Here is a 15,930-nt window from a genome sequence, read left to right on the forward strand (position 1 = left end):
AATAATTTAGCACAATACTTTAGCAAAAACGTTTAGTACAACACGTTGCGGCAAGTTAGAAAGTAACCGATTAGAGAAAGAAAAGGTGCTCAATGCAAAAGAAAACAGTGAGTCGTTTCACCCTCATGTTGCAGATGATGATTAGAACAAAGAGAAAAATTGATCTGAAAAGACTAAATGGGATTAACGGCATACCCAATGACTGTGAGCAGATAATGAACCCTTTCAATAACTTCCAAGACAAAAGTAAAATGTAGAGTTTATATTATGCAGTGTATACATACCAACAAATTAATGCAATCATACATAAGTAGTTAGGCTTGACAATAAAAATACATTTTCTTTTGCAGTACACAAAATCAACATTAAACAGCATAAAAGGCCACAAAAATACAAATATACAAATCTAAAACTTTAATTTTTTTTAGAAAAAATGGTTACAAAAACACACCAAGATATAGATTAATGCTTTCAAGGATTCTGATAGGAATGCAGTAATTCTAACACTTAGAAGATGACCAATACCCATTTAACTAAAAGCAACAAAAGCAATCCTGAGTCTTTCGTTGGCCCATGCAAAACTTTTACCATGACCACTTCTACAGATAAAGCTCTGTAGTTTATACAGATAATCACTATTATGTCAGCAAATTTAATAAAAACGTACTTCACCAGCATGATAAGTATTTTGAATTTGAGTATTGATTTTAGGATAAGCCAACACAAAAGAATCATTTTCAAGCTTTGGAACAGATTCTAAACGTTCAAATTTTTATAGTGGCATTTGCAATCCATAAAATGATCACCAAATGTCACAGCTATCTAAAATTAATAGGATCCTGCATTTGAACCATTTTCCCCATGTAGCAACTGTAGGTTAATGTACATTAAACCAATTCCTATAATATTCAAAACACAATGAAAGGAAGGAATGTCTTGGTATACATGTGCTGCATCAATGAGCATTTGAAATTCCGGTACCAATTTTGACGGGTATTGATCAAATCCTACAACTAATGAGAGAGTTTAAATTCAGCAAATCTGAAATGGCATGATGGTCAATTCTGCAGCCTGAATCCATGGCTGCCACAGGTTATGCTGAGGAACCTAATTTACTGAATGCAAAACCAAATAAATCAGAGGATGCTGAAAATCTGAAATAAGAACAGAAAATGCTGTAAATACTCAGAAGGTCAGACAGAACCTCTGGAGATGCAAAAAGAGTTAACATTTTGACCAAAGGTTAACAAGACGGAGAAGCTGCTGCCTGACTTGCTGAGAATTTCTAGTACTTTGTTTTTGTTTCGATTATCAAAAACTTTGGTGTATTTGCAAGGGCTTTATTTGAAAATAATAGTCCAAGAATAGTGTGAACATAATTATAAACTCCACAGTGTTAAAAATAATAATTACTGCAAATCTTATAAAATAAAATTAAAAAATGTGCAAATCTTAAAAGCTGCAAATGGGATTCAGTATTCAAAGAGTTAACAGCCATCAGGTAGAGGGAATCTCAGCAGCCTCCCTGTCCTGGGCTGTGGGTGAATTTATTTTCCAGAAATAAATGCCAATTACGAAAGCTACTGATCAACTTCAAAAAACCCAGCTTTTGAAACAAACAGGAAATACTTCTTTCTTCCTTTCTCCCCCATTCCAGGATCTGATATATCATTTAACAATACATGTTGTCTCAGCAATCACATTTCAGAAAACCAGCTATGAAAAATTTCACTATTTTAAAATGTTTAAAATAGCATTAAATCCCCCAAGTGCTAACCCAATAGATTATTGAAACAGTCGCCATCTGTTGAACCATAGTCTTCTTGTACAGAGTATATGTTGACTAACGTTAAAATATATTTTAAGCTAATATTTTAGTTCTGTAGGTTTTAAAGACAATCTTCACTTGTGTTGAACTGCAGACTAATTAAAACGTACAAAAATTAAACCTGTCAGTATCCATTTATGAAATCTTAAACAAATAAAACAGTAATTAGTGTTACCTTTATATTCTTCACACAGGTTAAAAAAAATTGGCAAGGTGTATTAGCAAACAGATGTCTAGTTTTAAAAATCTTATTTTAGCACTTTGAATAAACTTTCCTGTTATACAGACATACATAATGTACATATTTTTGAACATTTAAACTACAAAGAATTTGTTGTAAATGTCATAAAACACTACAGACTTTTATGTGGGTAGTTTTCAAATTCAGCCAAGTTTGGCTTTTCAAAAAGGATACTGTCAGCTTTAAACATGAATACTGACCATGCTGACACACCGACACACAAACAGAGGAAAGATTTCCTACTTGTGTCTAAGTTGGATTTTTTTTTGATCAAGTAGTCTGAAAGGAATCTTTCATGCATAAAAACTTCCTATAGAACAAATATATAATACTAACATTTGTTAAAGTAACATTAAAATATATTATGCAAACAACAAATAATGTTATTAGCAGGTAAAACTTATCATTTCTATTTCTATTGGCAATTTTATGAATTTGAAAAATGTTCTGGTAAAAAAAGAACTTTCTGTCCATCTCTTCAAATGTTATCATAAATGTAGAAGAGACATTAGGTAATCCTGCACAAAAATGTATCACACCAGGTAACACATCGCAAAACAAATTAAAGTCCATTCATATCTTGTTTAGAATGCATCTTATTGGATAGGGCCTAAAGGGCTTGAAAAATCTCAGGTAGGAATCATGACGATAATGCAACTAAGTTGATATGGGATTTTGCAATCTGTGATGTAACACAAATTGATTTTAACAATCAATGTTTTAAATTACTAATGGCTGATACAGTTTCTAAAGAAAAAGTGTTAAAGCTGCAGTTACTGCGGGTAAGAATTATAAGCAATGCATTTTCTAGTCCAAGGATTAGAGTATTTGTACTGTGGGATTTGGCTTTAGCTCAGGTTTGTACTTTTGGACCCAGTGCTAGTTTACACAGGTAAAGGTCTTTTGACCTCTGTAGGCCCATAACAGCCTGCTAAAACAAAAAAACCTTTGAACTTTGGTATAAATTCTGAACCTTTAAAGTTCCCTTTTATCCTCCCCATGTCAGTTCTTAGCAAGTGCAACTTCCAAATAAACTGTAAATGTGTTTTAAGATATAAATACTGCATGATCTGGGCAGTCATTGACTTCCAGTGACAACACCAATGGTAGACATTTTTCAAAAGAGATTCCAAATACCACAGTTGACAATGGGCATTCATTCCCGGGTGACTAAATTAGTTTCAATCTAGGTATTACCAGTGTACCAGTAAACGTGCCATGCCTTGGATTGAAAGATGCTTTTTGGCACAAGAATACAGCCTTTCACCCAAGAACATGCCTTCAGAAAAGTTTTGTTTTTAAGTTGCTAAATGCTTTGTTTCAGGTTATGCTGCAAAGTAATTTAACCATGGATAAGTGGGGGAAAAGAAAATCACAGTAACATTACTGAGGATGCAACAGTTAATTTTAAAAACAGATGTCTTCTCTGGTATATTCATTAAGATGTGCAAAGTTTGATAGTTTTCACAGCTCTGTGCATGAACCTTTGCAAGTCCGGTCAGTAGTGATTAAACACATGGTGTTTCTAATAGTACTGCTCAAATACACCCATAGTTTCACAAAACGAGTAGAAGAATCACATTTAATCAACTAACATGAAGCATGTCATGCATAAATTTCTCAATATTACATTTTTAAAATTCCTGCTTCATTAATTGCATATTACGTTATGAAAAGTTGCTTGTTTTAGTTTTGGTAATTTCAGATAATTTGATGTTACTCGATTTGCTTCTGTTTAAACTGTCAAAATGCATTGATACAACTAATTACATGACAAAAGATGATGGGTATGCACAGCGATACCAAAAAGTATGTTAGGTGATCTAGTTATTAAACCTGATGTGGAGGTGCCAGTGTTGGACTGGGGTGGACAAGGTCAGAAGCCACACAATGCCAAGGAATAGTCCAAGAGATTTATCTGAAATCATAAGCTTTCAGAGCGCTGCTTCTTCGTCAGGTGGAGCAGCGCTCCAAAAGCTTGTGATTTCAATAAACCTGTTGGACTATAACATGGTGGCGCGTAACTTCTGATTTAGTTAACAAACCTATATGAAGTAAAACACCATAATAATTTAAAAGTGATAGTTGATAATACAACACACACTAAATTCTAATTCTAACATTCTTCCCACATCATCTTTGTGTAATTAATCATATTACACTAGGGTCCCTAGTCACCAAGTGAATAAAACCACACTTCAGAATAATGTACCAACTATTCTCAGAAACAGGCATTGGAATCCCTCAGGCATTCTTTACCTTTGCCTAATTTTCTCTTTATCCATTTTTTAAAAAATTACACTGTTGATTATTGCAACTTTCTATTTTACTTTCATGAACACATTAACTTTGAAGAGCAGTAGCAAATGCAATAAAACAGTCACTGCAGTATATCTCTATAAATCTGTCATGTCTATTGCAAGAAGATTTGAACCACACAGTTCAAGAGAATTATTTCAAAAATTGTGACAAATTTGGATTTTAAAAATGAATCGAAACTATGGCACAAGTTAAACTTTAAAAAAGCAAAAATGCATGCACAGAACTTGAGCACCACACTGTAAAGACAGTAGCATACCAAAAGCACACTTCTGTACAGCTTAATCAATCATTTGCTCAAGTAACTTCAATCTAACTACATGTATCAATGAGGCCAAAAGTGGATGCAATTCCATCAGATTTTTTTTGCCTACACATGAATCGCCACTAATACAGAAACATCAAATTGCTTTTCATTGCTTTAAATAGCCAATCCATTTTCAAAGTTTAACTGAAGTTTTGTTTCCCATTTCTGTTTAAAGTAATTAATTAAATCACTGTTGCATCTCAAGCTGATTTTAAATATTAAATGGAATCTTGCAAAAATAAGAAAGTGCAAAGAAAATTAAACATTAATAACGTTAAGTCTGATTTATGTGTGTGCCCTTTGGAATTGTACTAATTTGAAAGCTCTTTCTCACTACCACAGGACATCTTAAGATGACACCTCTACCGTCAAAAGACTTAGATGGGGTAATTTCAAGCATCAGTAACTTGGTACAGAGTGTGCCAGTTCTCTCACTGTCACACCAGAGTACCTAAACCTTTCATAGCTAATCTGTTTAGGCTCTTTACCTAACTTAATCTTGTTAAGAAAAAAACAAAAACCTTAAAACACCAGAACTCAGTGCTATAAAGTACTTGATCCTCTTTGAAGGTTACAAAACAATGCTCTTAAAGCATAAAAAGGAAAATTGAATTACCCTTTTGATTATGTTAATTGTATCATAAACACTTACATTATTTTAAATACCTTAAAATTTTAAACCCAGGTTAAGAAAATCAACGTATCATTTGACCATGTGTTAAATCCAGCTTACATAGGTCAATTTACTCTCTTTTGTGAGAGTAAGGATCTGTCCAATGGACATTAATAAGAAACTGGGCTATGTTTGTTAAATGTTTTGTTCAGTCATTTAGTGTCTGGGATATGCATAGTTCACTAAGGACAATATGAAAGAGTCTTTCTGGATTTAAAACCAGCAAGTCCTGTTAGTTACAAAATTAGTGCTATATCTGAAAGGGATAAATGTTTTGAGTTCAGTTTCTATGAAAATGGAGGCCACAACACACAGAAGCCGAGATCTCCTGCGAATCAACGAACCTTTGCAAATTATTTCTGAAGAATGTGCATACTTTTCTGCCTGAATGGTACCTTGTGGGCTTTCTTCAATTTCTAATTTTTGTAATTTCCTCACATATCAAAATTACATTTTTTGCTTTGCAAGTAAAATCCCCTGTAAAATAGTCCACCCTGAAATTGGTCACTATCAGTTTAACACTTAATTTACCTTAATTGTTGTCATTTGTTGAGAACAGTTAAAACTTAGTTTGTTGATTGTAAAAATGATCATGAATTTGTCATATATAATGTACTTCAAACAACATATAGCATTTTACTGTTGGGTCCTCAACAGTTCAACCTTTTCATTCTTTTATGATAACTGCACCAACCCTCAGACATAACAAGCACTGCACAGGGATAAAATAGAGAATACCAGATTATATCTAAAGTCAGAAAATGTTTTCAATATCAGAAACACAAATATTCATGTAAAATGAGCCTTGTATGGTTAGTAGCACTTTCATTTAATATTTAAGAAAAATCTGTCCTGTCACACATTCCCCATTAATGTTCCAATGGAAGATCCTATCTCTTCTGTGTTGCAAATGCATGATGAAAACTATCAAAGTATATTTCAATCAATGCATTACTGTAACTGGCATAAGGCTGTCATAGCAGACGTGAAACTGTCTCAATTTATACTCCCGCAGAGTTTATCCAATTAGTTCCCAGCGTTTGAACGTCCCTCAATTGAAAGTTTAACTTCCTGCGGTATGAAGGAAGGCCGGGAGGAAATTTTTGCCTCCTCTGATTGAAAGCCATCTCTTTGGAAATCCGGAGTGGCCCAACGATGTTGATAATTCAGTCGGCTGGGATTGCTGTCAGAGCCTGTATGCAAACATTGCATGACTGAGTCTTTTGAATGGTTTTTAACCTCAGAGTTTCTATTTATATGGATTGCGACTTCTGGAGGAGCTAAGACAATTTCAGATGTTCCCACAGTCCTTGAGTCATGAACTGAAATAGTATTGACTGGAGATGAAGGTGGCTGAGTAGAGCTCCTGCCAGATGTTTGGACGCCAAGTGATACACAGACATTACCCACCGTGAGTCTTTGACATGAAAGTCCAAAGATGTGTGCAGTACGTTCTGGGTTACAAGAGGACCAACCCTGACCAAATACAAAGAAGGGATGCTCTGTGGTGACCTCTACACTCACCTACATGGGAGAAAAATCACAATGCCTCAATCCCATTTAACACATTCACATTCATGAAATAAAAGCACAAGAGCATAAGACACAGCAGCAGAATTAGGCCATTAGGCTCATCGGGTCTGCTCCACCATTTGATCATGGCCAATATGTTTCTCAACCCCATTCTCCTGCTTTCTCCCTGTAACCCTTGAGCCCTTTATAATCAAGCACCTATCTCTGTCTTAAGTACACTGAATGATTTGAGCCCCATTGCCTTCTGAGGCATGAGTTTCACAGATTCACCACCCTCAAGCTAAAGAAAGTCCTCCTCAATTCAGTTCTAAAGAGTCATCCCTTTGTTCTGAGGCTGTGACCTTGGGTTCTAGTCTCTCCTACTAGTGGAAATATCTTCTGCACATCCATTGTATCCAGGTATCTCAATATTCTGCAAGTTTCAATCAGATACCCCCTCATCCTCTAAACTCCATTCAGTACAGACCCAGTTTCCTCAGTGACACGCCCATCATCCATGAGATGATTCTTATATAGGTCCTCTGGACGCCCGCCAACACCGGTGCATCCTTTATTAGGAATACGGGGCCCAAAACTGCTCACAATATCCCACATGTGGTCTGACCAGAGCCACATACAGCCTCAGCAGTACACTTCTTGTATTCTACCCCCCTTGAAATAAATGTTAATATTGCATCTGCCTTCCCAACTGCCAAGTGAACCTTCACATTAATCTTAAGAGAATCCTGAACGAGGACTCCCAAGTCCCTTAGTACTTCAGACTTCCAAAACTTTGCCCATTTAGAACACAGTCTACTCCTCTCTTCTTGCAATTAAAGTGTACGACTTCATACTTTCCCACATTGTATTCCATCTGCCACTTCTTGGCCCACTCGCCCAGCATGTCCAAGTCCTTCTGTAGTCTCCCGGCTTCCTTAACACTGCCTGTACCCCACCCTATCTTGGTCTCATAGCCAAACTTAGCAACAACGCCCTCAGTTCCTTTGTCCAGATTATTAATGTATAACGTGAATAGTTGTAGTCCCAACACTGGCTACTATGGAACTCTACTAGTCACTTAGAACTTTTATCTTTCTGCTGGTCAGCCAATCTTCCATTCATGCTGTTACCTTGCCCCTAACACCATCGGCTCTTGTTTTATTTAGTACATTCCTGTGTGGCACCTTGTCCAAATAGATGACATCGTCCAGCTCTCCTTTGTCTAACTTGCTCCTTACCTCCTTAAAGAATTCTAACAGCTTTCTATCAGGCATGGCCTTCCCTTGGCAAAGCCTTGCTGACTCAGCCTCATTTTACCATATAATTCCAAGTACTCTGCAATCTAAGCCTTAAGAATTGACTCTAATTTCCAAACACTGAGGTCAGGCTAACTACCTGTAATTTCCTGTCTTTCGCCATCCTCCTTTCTTAAACAGGGATGTTACGTTAGCCATTTTTGAGCCCTCTAGGACCCTCCCTGACTCCAGTGATTCCTGAAAGATCACCACCACATTCTCCACTAGCTCCTTCAGAACCCTGGGATTAACTTTGGAAATAAAAAACCATTTGCTATAGCGAAGAATTTTTTAAAACTGGTTTGACTCTATTTTACAAACGTTTTGTCTTCAAAAATGCCTAAACTCCATTGCTTCACCAATTTTATGGGACAGCACAAATGCTTGGTCTACCTGTGATATCACTGGCAACCATATTAATCAAAACAGGAATGGACTAATTCAGTGTGTAGCTTATGATCAACAATTTTTGCTTTACTAAGATTACTCTCAACTGTAATTGCAGACTCACCTTTGTTTGAGGCTCTCCTACAGAGAAATGGACGGTGACATGGCCAGGACGCTGGCCTTCAACAATGTCAATTACTGTACTGGAATCAATCTTTAACCCAGCACTAATTTCTGCACTATGCACAAAGTCCTGCGCTTGCAGGTCTTCTACACGTTTCAACTCCCCGTTTGCTAACTGGATGATTGCACCTTTCATAAAGTGTGAAGGAATGTGAGCTGGTGGGGACTGTTGGACCAGGACAGGCTGAAGGATTGGTACTGTGGATTGAGATACTGGAAGTGGAACCACTGTCTGCCTCTCAGGATGACTTTGAATTGTGGATTCTGTAGTTACAGCAATATTATTAACCAATACATCCTCCTCATGTACAGGGGTATCAATAGGCATTAATACTGGCTGCCCATTGGCTAATACTATTGTTTTATGTAAATATCCACGCTGGCCATCTAATGATTGTCTTTTGAGTCCTGTGGTAACATGTTGTTGAGCAGGCAGACATGGAGATTGTGGTAATTCTTCACTGGAGCAAAATTCTGTAATGTTTTTACCTGGAATGATTTGAGAGTGGTACTTAACTTGCTCTTGACTTTTGAATGAATTCTGTGAAGCTTTAACATTACTTAACACATCTTTTCTAACAACCACAGGACCCTGACACCCTTGAGTGCCCAAACTCCCAACTACTTGTTGGACCTCTAGATCTGTGTCGGGTGTACTCCTCTGTGCTGGAGAGATAACTTCATTTCTTGGTTCCCGGTGAGCAGAAAAGTGGGGACTGCCTCTTGGGTTTTCCATTGCTGAGGCAGAAAGCTGAGCTTCCTTTCTGCTGCCAACATAATGCGGTGCCTGAAGTTCTATAAATCTCTCATGTCGTGGTTGTCTCTCATAATTCTGATGATCTGAAGTTCCTTCACTTCGGTTTGCTGAGACATCCAATGCAGTTTCTGCAGTTTCTTTGTCTTTTGCCATTTGCAGGCTATATCTATTTTCATGACATACTTCTGGATTTTGCACTGCTGCAGAAAAAGTTGCATAGGATGGTGTTAATAGTGAAGGTTGAAAGTGCAGTGGGACCCTACCATGGGCCACGCCTTGTGAAAGGTCTGCGGTCGTTAGATGAGGCAGCGGTCCTTGTGGAGTCAAACTGTGTACAGGAGATGTTTGTGCAGGAGATGCTGTCCGCGGAGGAGGAGTGCTAGTCTCAGCCAACAAGGAAGGATACGAAACAAGTTGGGAAAGATGAGAGGTGGGGATTCCCACAGCAGATGAAATCAATGGATTTGGCAGTATCCCATGAGAAACATATGGTACTGAATATGGAGGTCCTACAAATTGTAGTGATGTGTGGGGTAGTTGGGTGTAATGAACAGGTGTGTACGGAACTCCAGGGTGCTGAATGAGTGGAGACGCAATGCTGTATGCCGATGAGAGATGTCCCATATTCACCAATGAATGTTGAGCACTTAGTGAATAGTTTGCAGAAGGTAAAGCCAATTTGTACATCATGCCATATTGATCCACTGCAACTCCTGGTGAGCTTTCACCATTATCTGCTCGGACTCCATATCTCACTGTTGTTTGGTTCTCTTCAGTGGCACTTCTTGACCAATCAGCATCACTTACAGTCGTAATGTTGGTTGGCAATGTATTATTTTTTAAGACATCCTCGCCTCCAGCACTATTCTGTAGTAATTCTCGCTTCTTTGGTGGCAGGCATTCTTGGTTGCGTTCATAAGCAGGTTTCATATTGTACTCCGGAATTTTTTTTCAGAAGTATCCCTGAAGAATGTCAGCACAAGAACAGAGATATTCTAGAACTTTCCTCAAACCATCTGCTGACAGGACCCTAATCAGTCAGAGAAGAAACAAAAAATATAAGTGACAATAAAACTATATACAAATTGCTTTGATTCCTTAAAATATATATATGACATTCTCCTCTGTGTAGGGATTTATCTTTATTGTTGCTCAGCAGACTCAAGGATGGCATTGTTAATTTTTTTTTATATTCGTTCACGGGATGAGGGTGTTGCTGGCGAGGCAGCATTTATTGCCCAGAGGGCAGTTAAGGGTCAAACACATTGCTTTGGGTCTGGAGTCACACGTAGGCCAGACCAGGTAAGGATGGCAGGATAATAAAGTGTGAAGCTGGATGAACACAGCAGGCCAAGCAGTATCTCAGGAGCACAAAAGCTGACGTTTCAGGCCTAGACCCTTCATCAGAGAAGGGGGATGGGGAGAGGGTTCTGGAATAAATAGGGAGAGAGGGGGAGGCGGACCGAAGATGGAGAGAAAAGAAGATAGGTGGAGAGGAGAGTATAGGTGGGGAGGTAGGGAGGGGGTAGGTCAGTCCAGCGAAGATGGACAGATCAAGAAGGTGGGATGAGGTTAGTAGGTAGGAAATGGAGGTGCAGCTTGAGGTGGGAGGAAGGGATGGCTGAGAGGAAGAACAGGTTAGGGAAGCAGAAACAGGCTGGGCTGGTTTTGGGATGCAGTGGGGGGAGGGGACGAACTGGCTGGATTTGGGATGCAGTGGGGGGGTGGGAGGGGAGATTTTGAAGCTGACGAAGTCCACATTGATATCATTAGGCTGCAGGGTTCCCAAGCAGAATATGAGTTGCTGTTCCTGCAACCTTCGGGTGGCATCATTGTGGCATCGCAGGAGGCCCATGATGGACGTCGTGTAAGGAATGGGAATGGAAGTTAAAATGGTTCGCGACTGGGAGGTGCAGTTGTTTATTGCGAACCGAGCGGAGGTGTTCTGCAAAGCGGTCCCCAAGCCTTCGCTTGGTTTCCCCAATGTAGAGGAAGCCACACCGGGTACAATGGATACAGTATACCACATTGGCAGATGTGCAGGTGAACCTCTGCTTAATATGGGAAGTCATCTTGGGGCCTGGGATGGGGGTGAGGGAGGAGGTGTGGGGGAAAGTGTAGCACTTCCTGCGGTTGCAGGGGAAGGTGCCGCGTGTGGTGGGTTTGGAGGGGAGTGTGGAGCGAACAAGGGAGTCACGGAGAAAGTGGTCTCTCCGGAAGGCAGACAAGGGTGGGGTTGGAAAAATGGGTGGTGGGGTCGGATTGTAGATGGCGGAGGTGTCGGAGGATGAGGCATTGTATCCGGAGGTTGGTGGGGTGGTATGTGAGAACAAGGGGGATCCTCTTGGGGCGGTTGTGGCAGGGGCGGGGGTGTGAGGGACGTGTTGCGGGAAATGCAGGAGACGCGGTCAAGGTCGTTTTTGACCACTGCAGGGGGAATGTTGTAGTACTTGAAGAACTTGGACATCTGGGATGTGCGGGAGTGGAATGCCTCAAGCTGGGAGCAGATGCGGCGGAGGCAGAGGAATTGGGAATAGGGAATGGAATGTTTGCAGGAGGGTGGGTGGGAGGACGTGTATTCCGGGTAGCTGTGGGAGTCGGTGGGCTTGAAGTGGACATCAGTTTCCAGCTGGGTACCTGAGATGGAGACTGAGAGGTCGAGGAAGGTTAGGGATGTGTTGGAGATGGCCCAGGTGAACTTGAAGTTGAGGTGGAAGGTGTTGCTGAAGTGGATGAACTGTTCGAGCTCCTCTGGGGAGCAAGAGGGGGGCGCCGATACAGTCATCAATGTAACAGAGGAAAAGGTGGGGTTCGGGGCCTGTGTAGGTGTGGAAGAGGGACTATTCCATGTAACCTACAAAGAGGCAGACATAGCTTGGGCCCATGTGGGTGCCCATGGCCACCCCCTTTGTCTGTAGGAAGTGAGAGAAATCGAAAGAGAAGTTGTTGAGGGTGAGGACGAGTTCAGATAGGCGGATGAGGGTGTCGGTGGAGGGGGACTGGTCGGGCGTGCGGGACAGGAAGAAGTGGAGGGCCTTTTCATCCGCCTCGCCGAACACGTCTTCATCCTCAACAACTTCTCTTTCGATTCCTCCCACTTCCTATTAACAAAGGGGGTGGCCATGGGTACCTGCATGGGCCCAAGCTATGCCTGCCTCTTTGTAGGTTACGTGGAACAGTCCCTCTTCCACACCTACACAGGAAAAGGTGGGGTTTGGGGCCTGTGTAGGTGTGGAAGAGGGACTGTTCCACGTAACCTACAAAGAGGCAGACATAGCTTGGGCCCATGTGGGTGCCCATGGCCACCCCCTTTGTCTGTAGGAAGTGAGAGAAATCGAAAGAGAAGTTGTTGAGGGTGAGGACGAGTTCAGATAGGCGGATGAGGGTGTCGGTGGAGGGGGACTGGTCGGGCGTGCGGGACAGGAAGAAGTGGAGGGCCTTTTCATCCGCCTCGCCGAACACGTCTTCATCCTCAACAACTTCTCTTTCGATTCCTCCCACTTCCTATTAACAAAGGGGGTGGCCATGGGTACCTGCATGGGCCCAAGCTATGCCTGCCTCTTTGTAGGTTACGTGGAACAGTCCCTCTTCCACACCTACACAGGAAAAGGTGGGGTTTGGGGCCTGTGTAGGTGTGGAAGAGGGACTGTTCCACGTAACCTACAAAGAGGCAGGCATAGCTTGGGCCCATGCAGGTACCCATGGCCACCCCCTTTGTTAATAGGAAGTGGGAGGAATCGAAAGAGAAGTTGTTGAGGATGAGGACGTGTTCGGCGAGGCGGATGAAAAGGCCCTCCACTTCTTCCTGTCCCGCACGCCCGACCAGTCCCCCTCCACCGACACCCTCATCCGCCTATCTGAACTCGTCCTCACCCTCAACAACTTCTCTTTCGATTTCTCTCACTTCCTACAGACAAAGGGGGTGGCCATGGGCACCCACATGGGCCCAAGCTATGTCTGCCTCTTTGTAGGTTACATGGAATAGTCCCTCTTCCACACCTACACAGGCCCCGAACCCCACCTTTTCCTCTGTTACATTGATGACTGTATCGGCGCCCCCCTCTTGCTCCCCAGAGGAGCTCGAACAGTTCATCCACTTCAGCAACACCTTCCACCCCAACCTCAAGTTCACCTGGGCCATCTCCAACACATCCCTAACCTTCCTCGACCTCTCAGTCTCCATCTCAGGTAACCACCTGGAAACTGATGTCCACTTCAAGCCCACCGACTCCCACAGCTATCTAGAATACACCTCCTCCCACCCACCCTCCTGCAAACATTCCATTCCCTATTCCCAATTCCTCCGCCTCCGCCCCCAGCTTGAGGCATTCCACTCCCGCACATCCCAGATGTTCAAGTTCTTCAAGGACTGCAACTTTCCCCCTGCAGTGGTCGAGAACGCCCTAGACCGCGTTTCCCGCAACACATCCCTCACACGCCGCCCCCGCCACAACCGCCCCAAGAGGATCCCCCTTGTTCTCACACACCACCCCACCAACCTCCGGATACAACGCATCATCCTCTGACACTTCCGCCATCTACAATCCGACCCCACCACCCAAGACATTTTTCCATCCCCACCCTGTCTGCCTTCCGGAAAGACCACTCTCTCCGTGACTCCCTTGTTCGCTCCACATTCCCCTCCAACCCCACCACACCCGGCACCTTTCCCTGCAACCACAGGAAGTGCTACACTTGCCCCCACACCTCCTCCCTCACCCTCATCCCAGGCCCAAGATTCTTTCCATATTAAGCAGAGGTTCACCTGCACATCTGCCAATGTGGTATACTGTATCCATTGTACCCGGTGTGACTTCCTCTACATTGGGGAAACCAAGCGGAGGCTTGGGGACCGCTTTGCAGAACACGCCTGCTCGGTTCGCAATAAACAACTGCACCTCCCAGTCGCGAACCATTTTAACTCCCCCTCCGATTCTTTAGACGACATGCCCATCATGGGCCTCCTGCGATGCCACAATAATGCCACCCGAAGGTTGCAGGAACAGCAACTCATATTCCGCTTGCGAGCCCTGCAGCCCAATGGTATCAATGTGGACTTCACCAGCTTCAAAATCTCCCCTTCCGCCAACGCATTCCAAAACCACCCCAGTTTGTCCCCTGTCCCCACTGCATCACACAACCAGCCCAGTTCTTCCCCTCCCCCCAACTGCATCCCAAAACCAGCCCAGCCTTTTTCCGCCTCCCTAACCAGTTCTTCCTCTCACCCATCCCTTCCTCCCACCTCAAGCTGCACCTCCATTTCCTACCTATTAACCTCATCCCACCTCCTTGATCTGTCCGTCTTCCCTGGACTGACCTATCCCCTCCCAACCTCCCCACCTATACTCTCCTCTCCACCTATCTTCTTTTCTCTCCATCTTCGGACCGCCTCCCCCTCTCTCCCTATTTATTCCAGAACCCTCTCCCCATCCCCCTTCTCTGATGAAGGGTCTAGGCCCGAAACATCAGCTTTTGTGCTCCTGAGATGCTGCTTGGCCTGCTGTGTTCATCCAGCATCACACTTTATTCTCTTGGATTCTCCAGCATCTGCAGTTCCCATTATCTCTGATACATTATCTGGGTTGTTGGATTAACAGTCCCACAATAATACCACTCGGCCATAGCCTCCCCATAAAAGCAGAAATTACTTTAGTCTTTTTGCAAATAAACCCATTATCAAACAAACATTCTCAAGTTGCATAAATCTCCTGGTAGAGCGAATAAGAGTTCTTGAAGCTCACCATTATAAGGATACAGAGGCAAAAAAAAAAGGAGTAGCAACAGACCTCACAGCCCCAAAATCCACCTCTGACATTCAACAAGAGCCAAACTTCTACATCAACTTGGGCCTGTTTCCACACCGTACAGATTTTATGAAATCTACGAAAATAAACTTTTTCACTCTATCCCCATATCCTTCAACTTCCCTAGTACCCAAAACTCTTGATCACAGTCTTCAAAATATTGATCAACTGATTATCCACATCTCTCTATGGAATGAAGTGAGGAAGATTCACTACTCCGCGTGGGGATATTTTTCTTCATCTCAGCCTTAAATGGCCTACCCTTTATCCTAAGATTCTCTATTCTAGATTTCCAGCAAGGGAAAAAAGCTCTCAGCGTCCATATTATCTCATACTCAAATATTTTAAAATGTTATAAGAAAATTAAATCTCACTCTTCTAAACATTAGAAAATACTGACCCATTCTACTCAATTTCTCTTCAGAGGACAGGCCTCTAATTCTAGTGAACTTCACTGCATGCCTTCTAAGGCTTCGTTCTTATCTTTTCTTGACGAGCAGATCAAATCAGTACATAGTACTCTAGGTGTGATCTCAAAGCAATTAATTGCAGAACTTTCTTACTCACATAATCCAACCCTCTGGCAGTAAAGGCTCATGTATTATTTGCTTTTTGAATTGCTTG

At 42.2% G+C, this 15,930-nt stretch overlaps 1 protein-coding gene across 5 annotated transcripts in view; it reads right to left on the reverse strand.

Moving 5' to 3' along the window:
- Positions 1-302: 302 nt before the first annotated feature.
- The window catches only part of atxn1l (ataxin 1-like), a 33,015-nt gene continuing 17,387 nt past the window's right edge, over positions 303-15,930 (reverse strand). For all 5 annotated transcript variants that reach the window (XM_048546460.2, XM_048546459.2, XM_048546454.2 and 2 more), the window contains 2 exons: positions 8,687-10,532; positions 303-6,892 (listed from right to left, as the gene is read on the reverse strand). In XM_048546460.2, the coding sequence (XP_048402417.1) occupies positions 6,395-6,892; positions 8,687-10,432 (2,244 nt within the window). In that variant the 5' untranslated portion in view covers positions 10,433-10,532 and the 3' untranslated portion in view covers positions 303-6,394. The remainder of the gene's footprint in view (positions 6,893-8,686; positions 10,533-15,930) is intronic.

This window comes from Stegostoma tigrinum, chromosome 16 (assembly GCF_030684315.1).
Source record: "Stegostoma tigrinum isolate sSteTig4 chromosome 16, sSteTig4.hap1, whole genome shotgun sequence".
Taxonomy (NCBI): Eukaryota; Metazoa; Chordata; class Chondrichthyes; order Orectolobiformes; family Stegostomatidae; genus Stegostoma; species Stegostoma tigrinum.